At 56.8% G+C, this 6,034-nt stretch overlaps 1 protein-coding gene across 1 annotated transcript; it reads right to left on the reverse strand.

The window, feature by feature from the left end:
- Positions 1-168: 168 nt before the first annotated feature.
- On the reverse strand, positions 169-5,760 carry LOC116547397 (GATOR complex protein NPRL3-like). The gene is made up of 4 exons (XM_032273366.1): positions 5,387-5,760; positions 4,756-4,885; positions 1,838-2,027; positions 169-994 (listed from the first exon to the last, which is right to left on the reverse strand). Exons 1-4 carry the CDS (start codon positions 5,413-5,415, stop codon positions 549-551), a joined length of 795 nt encoding a protein of 264 aa, XP_032129257.1. The 5' UTR covers positions 5,416-5,760; the 3' UTR covers positions 169-548.
- Between the last annotated feature and the right edge of the window lie 274 nt (positions 5,761-6,034).

Raw genomic sequence — 6,034 nt, forward strand, 5'->3', positions numbered from 1 at the left:
GCTGGGATTACAGGCACGCACCACCATGCCCAGCTGATTTTTTGTATTTTTAGTAGAGACAGGGTTTCACCATGTTGACCAGGATGGTCTCGATCTCTTGACCTCATGATCCACCCGCCTCGGCCTCCCAAAGTGCTGGGATTACAGGCTTGAGCCACCGCGCCCGGCAATGATATATTTTTAATGTCACCATTATTTGGAAGGTCACTGCTTTAGGGTGGTTTCTGCAACTGAGGTTGGCACAAAGGAGGCTAGGATGCAGGTGAGACGTGGACCAGCTGCTTAGAAGAGTTGCAAGTGGTTCTCTCCAGGGCCTGGAGGCTGGTTTTTAACAGGGAGCTTAGTCCCTGACAACCTGACCACTCCCAGAAAACCATTCCCCTAGACTGCCCCCCAAGTCAGGATAGGGCTGACAAGAGACCACTGAGCGGCATCACCTGTAACGTGGGGGATCCTGGATGCCCGCAGGGCTTGGAGTCCTGGGCAAACCCCTGCCAAGTCCCATGAGAGTGAGAACTTGGTGCTGCTTCTTAAGCGACAAGAAACATCTAAGAAGTACTGGGGAGATAAGACTCCCAAAAACAGGCACACCAGGCCCACAGCCTGGGGTCTTTGTGACAAGCTGCATCCCATGCCTGGGCAGGGGCACCTGCCCCTACACACATGAGTACAGAGACTCCACCTGAAACAGGGCCCCATGTGTTGTCAGTGGATTTGGTGGTCTTGTTGGGTACATCCCTATCCATTTCCTGCCCCAACCCTGCAATTGGCCCCAGTCCCAACGAGTCAACCTGCACCCACCTGGCAAACATGCGCAGGTCCTCAGGGTTCTGGGCTGCTGGTACACTGAGGATGGCTGCACGCTCATGTTCCGACAGGCTGGCCAGCAGGTTCTCTGTCATCCTCTGGTTCAGTGGCGAGTCCCCACTGGGAAGCAGCTCTGCACTGGAGTTGTCCATGCTGGGGCTGGTGAGGGTCATGTCATCGCTGCTGGCTGTGGGGGGCAGGGGTCAGGTGACAGCAACACCAAGTGGAATTCCAGGACACCCAGGGGAACCGCAAGGGCAGACCCAACAGCCAGCCTCCAGTGACACCCGTGAGGCCCACACGGCCCCTGCCTGGTGCCCCAGCTGCAACAGCGACCTATAAGCACATGCTGCCGTCCCACCTCTGGGTGTGCTTGGATGTAACACATGCCCCTCACGGCTGACCTGGGAAATGGGTATCTCCCCTCTGGGGGCAACTTCAAGTGACCAAAACAGGTGTAATGTATGCCCCACACATACCCCAAGGTGGGCCTGGTCATCTTGTCCCTCACCCAGGATGGAGGACAAAGCACCCCAGGCAGGCAGGCTCCTCACATGAAGCATGAAACCTACAGCCAGACCTCACCCAGGGGAGGACTTTCAAAGTCTTCCACCCACTTCCTTCCCCAAGCCTGAGGACCTGGGACCTGGGAACAGGCTGCTGCTCTCAAGCCACGCTGGCCATGACTGCTCTTCTGGTGACCCAGAGGTGTCAGCTGTCCCAGTCGTGGTGTAGATCCCACGCAGATCCCTGGCTGGGGCACAGATTCCAGCATTGATTTGGTGGGCTGGGAGCTGCTCCTGACTCTAGCAAAACTGCTAAAGAGCCCAGAGGCAGAGCTGCCACCTCAGAGTCATGGTGATGCCAGGAGACAGGAGAGGCGTCTCCCAGGGGACACGAGGGGTGTGCATGTGCGTGTGCTGCCGTGTGGAGGCACTTCATCACCCATAGCAGTGCCCATGTGGCGCCTCCTGGGCACCACTCCCAAGCATCTCCCCTGACTACCAGATTGATGCTCTGGGGACCCTACTTGGGGAGCCAAAGCTGAGGGCGTTGGGCGTGCTGAGGCTGCGACCGCCAACCCGGGCAGTGAAGGGGACATCGTCTTCTCGCAGGCGGGGCTCCTCCTCGCTGGGTGAAGCCATCAGGCAGACATAGGTGTGCAGCTGGATGAGGAGCCGGCGCTGCAGCATCCACACCACCATCTGGATGAGCTGGGTCTGTGGGTGGCAGCAGGTGAGGCTGGTCCCCATCCCCACTCCAACCCCTTCCTGGGGGATCAGGGAGCCACAGCCCTAGACATGGCCACAGCATACTCCCTGTGCTGACTCCCAGGCACAAAGGCCCTCTCCTCAGAAAGGGAGCCCCCAGCTGCCAGCCAGCTCTGCAAGGCCAGCTCACCCTCCCGGGAAGGGAGAGGGTCTGGGGGAACAACTGGATCATACCTGGGCTGCCCAGTGTCTGGCTGAGGAGCAGGACCTGAGATGTGGAGGTCCCTCTCTGACCCCTTCTCTAAGCAAACCCCCCACACTGTGCTGCTGCAGCTGCCCTTCTGCCTTCTTCTCTCTCCTTCAGCCCACTGGCCCTGCAGTTGGACCCAGCCAGCCAGTCTACCTCCAGACAAGCCCAGACACTGTTTAGAAAGAGGCTGTGAGCAGGTGGCCTGAGAGCAAAAAGTCCTCTCCTTGGATACCTGAAAGTCTACCCTGAGCACAAGAGTGAAGCCACAAGAAAGCTGAGGCCAGTGACCCTGTGCTTGGGGGTGGAGCCCCCCCCACCCCCCTGCCCCAACCATGAGAAGGCATGTCCCGGCCAGGCCCTCCAGTGTTTCTGCATTAGCAGGTAGGGCTGACAGTGAGGAGCCTCGTGCGGGGTACAGTCCAGTCCCTGTGAGAAAGCACTGCCCAGACACAAATGCTGAGCAGCGAGCAGTGTGAGACAGCATCAGTGTCATCAGATACACGTCTGTCTACTCATCTCTGGGAGGGTCCACTAGGAGCTGCTGGCCAGAGTCACCTCCTGGGAGGGGGCTGGGGAACTGGGGATGGGAATGGGGGATATACCCCAGGCAACTAAGAAGACCTGGTCAAAAGGACTGCAAGATACCCAGATTTTACGTGAATTTAATAAATAAAAGAGGGGGCCGGCACAGCAGCTCATGCCTATAATCCCAGCACTTTGTGAGGCTGAGGCAGGTAGATTATCTGAGGTCAGAAGTTCAAGACCAGCCTTGCCAATATGGTGAAGCCCCATCTCTACTAAAAATACAAAAATTAGCCAGGCATGGTGGCAGGCGCCTGTAATCTCAACTACTCAGGAGGCTAAGGCAGCAGAATCATTTGAACCCGGGAGGCAGACGTTGCAGTAAGCCAAGATCATGCCACTGCAATTCAGCCTAGACAAGAGAGCAAGTTTCTATATCAAAACAATAAAACATAATAATAAAGCTGAGCACAGTAGCTCGCGCCTATAATCCCAGCACTTTGAGAGGATGAGGCAGATGGATCACCTGAGGTCAGGAGTTCGAGACCAGCCTGGCCAACACAGTGAAACACCATCTATATAAAAAAATTAGCCCGGCATGGTGGTGGGCACCTGTCATCTCAACTACTTGAGGGGCTGAGGCAAGAGATCACTTGAACTTGGGAGGCGGAGGTTGCAGTGAGCAAAGATTGTGCCACTGCACTCCACCCTGGAGCACAATCAAAAACGAAATAAAAAATAAATAAATACATTTTAAAAAAATGAAGCCGAGGGGCTTCCCAGCACTGGAGCCCAGGCAGAACCTGGGCCCCTTGACAAGGCCTGGAGCAACCACTCAGTCATGGCCTGGAAAAGCCACCCCAAGGGAGCTTCTGGGATGGGCGCACCAGCAGGTCCTCCCTCAGCTCTGCCCAGGAGGAGGGGTGCACGGAGTGCTTTTTATTCAGCAGGTACAACCTGGCTCAGCTCCCAGAAACCAAGGGCTCCATGAATACCACACTGAGAACTCTCTTAGGTTTGGCGTCTAAAGGAGCTGAAAAACCAGAATCTTATTCACAATTTGAGAACGGAAAGGGTTTGACTTTACGGACTGGTTTTACCTAATAAATCTGGCACTTATTCAGTCAAATACTATTGAAAACAAAGACGTGAGAACACCCAGCTCGTCTGTCTCTGACACCTGTCCTATCTGGCCCTGCCTTGGGTCTCTGCCCAGAACTCGGTGAAAGGAAGGGTGGCAAAGCCTCGTTGGCTCCTGTCAAAGCCACCTCAGCACGAAGGCTGTGACACCTGCAGCCCACATGGGAAGCCACTGGCCCTGCTACAGATGCAGATGCACCAGTTCATCCCACAGACCTGCAAGAGGCTTCCTATCCCCTGCACTCCTAGCTTCCAACCTGCGTGCCTGTTGCCCAGACCCAGACCCACGAGGGTCCTCTCTAGGCTCTCTTGGATGAGGAGATTCTGGGGACTAGTGGCCCCAGAACTCATACCCACAGACCTGTGGCCACCTGCACTATGGCAGGGAGTGAAGGCAGAAGCTAAACTCTCTCAGAGGGTCAGGCCCTGGCCCAGTGAAAACAGCTACTTTTGCACCCTCGTCTGTAGGAAGCCCCCAGACCCAAAGGGGTACAATGCAGGTCTGTAGGCCCAAAGAGGTAAGCACTGTCCTGCCAAGCTTAACTCAGTTCTAACCCTAAAAACTGCCTGCCACAGCAAGAGTGGGCTCTACGGGGAGGGGATGACTGCCCAAGTGTTGGGTCACTGGCCAAGTGTCTACAGATGGCCCGGCAGCTGCCTTTTGGGCCATGCTGGGCACATAGCACTTGCACGGCAAGCCCCTAAAACCAAGGGGAAGCAGGTGCCAGTGCTGAGGGCTCTCAGATCAGAACCAACAGCCAGGCAGGTAGTGCCTGATCCACTACGCATCTACCACTCTGGGCTCACTGAGCTTCTGTGACTCACCTCCTGCACAGCGGGGGCCAGGGGATTCCTAAATTCTGACAAGGAGACCGGCAAGGAGAACTTGGCAAGGACGGACGGCAGGTCATGAGATGGGAACTGGTGGGAGAACTGCTCGGCCAGCGGGGAGTACCTGGAGGCAGGAGAGCATGCCAGTGAGTGCAGCAGACCCCCCACTGTGTTCTCAACACTGGCCTCTGTGGGCAGCAGGCAAGCACAGCATGGCAGGTGGGCCAGGACGGGACAATGAGGGAAGAACGGTGTGACTGACACAGCAGAGCCAGGCAGGCCTCCAGGCAGGCAAAGCCTGGGCACTTCCCCTTGAGCAGCAGCAGCAGCCAAGGGCACAGTTCACCCTGCATGTCACCTCTGATCCCTCAGGGTGGATTACGAGAGCCAGCCCGGAGGAGGTGGCCCAGCACAGCGGACAAGGGAGAGCCATGCAGCACAGAGCCGGGCTAGAACTGGGACCTGGGCACACTGCAGGCTGCAGTAAGGCTGAAGTTGGAGCCTGGCCTTGGGGCTTCCACAGCCTTTGGTGCCTGGTCAATGCAGAGAACACCACGTGGAGGGCCTTGCCGGCCTCACCCCTTCCCACTCAGGGCTCCAGGCTCTGGCAGCCAGCAGTACTCACAGACACACACTGGCGTTGGGAGACAGCATGTAGACGTTGTTTTCACACAGTGGGTAGATGATGATGGCCTTGCCCCAGTACACCAGATGAGCTGCAAGCTGGAAAACCTGCAGGCAGAGGGGAAGCTGCAAGGACCATGCCTGAGGCTGCCCTACTGGGAGCTGTCAGAAGCTCTCAGCCTGGGTGGCCATGGCCTGGAGTAGCTGACCCCAGGCTCGTGCAGCACACACCTGGTGGCTATGGCCCGAAACTTCCTCCCTAACGTGGAACAGCACCTTCCCTACCTCTCACCAGGAAGTGGAGCACAGCCAGCACATGGCCCTTTCTGTGAGCAATGGCCTTGTTTATTTTCTCTGAGACTGAGTCTTGCTCTGTCGCCCGGGCTGGAGTGCAATGGCGCAATCTCGGCTCACTGCAGCCTCTGCCTCCCAGATTCAAGCAATTCTCCCGCCTCAGCCTCCTGAGTTGACGGGATTACAGGCTTGTGCCACCATGCCCGCCTAATTTTTGTTTTAGTAGAGACAAGGTTTCACCATGTTGGCCAGGCTGGTCTTGAACTCCTGATCTCAAGTGATCCACCTGCCTAGGCCTCCCAAAGTGCTGGGATTGCAGGCGAGAGCTACCGTACCCGGCCACAATGGCTTTTTT

The sequence above is a fragment of the Sapajus apella genome, unplaced genomic scaffold (assembly GCF_009761245.1).
Source record: "Sapajus apella isolate SASKATOON/1434 unplaced genomic scaffold, GSC_monkey_1.0 scaffold2955, whole genome shotgun sequence".
NCBI lineage: Eukaryota > Metazoa > Chordata > Mammalia > Primates > Cebidae > Sapajus > Sapajus apella.

What these genes read in the sequence shown, in the direction of transcription:
- LOC116547397 (XM_032273366.1), bottom strand. Translation starts at nt 5,415, where the DNA reads ATGCTGTCTCCCAACGCCAGTGTGTGTCT. An exon ending in CCCAACGCCAGTGTGTGTCT is followed by an intron (nt 4,886 to 5,386) that starts GTGAGTACTGCT and finishes TCCTGCCTCCAG; the next exon opens with GTACTCCCCGCTGGCCGAGC. An exon ending in CCTCAGCTTTGGCTCCCCAA is followed by an intron (nt 995 to 1,837) that starts GTAGGGTCCCCA and finishes TGCCCCCCACAG; the next exon opens with CCAGCAGCGATGACATGACC.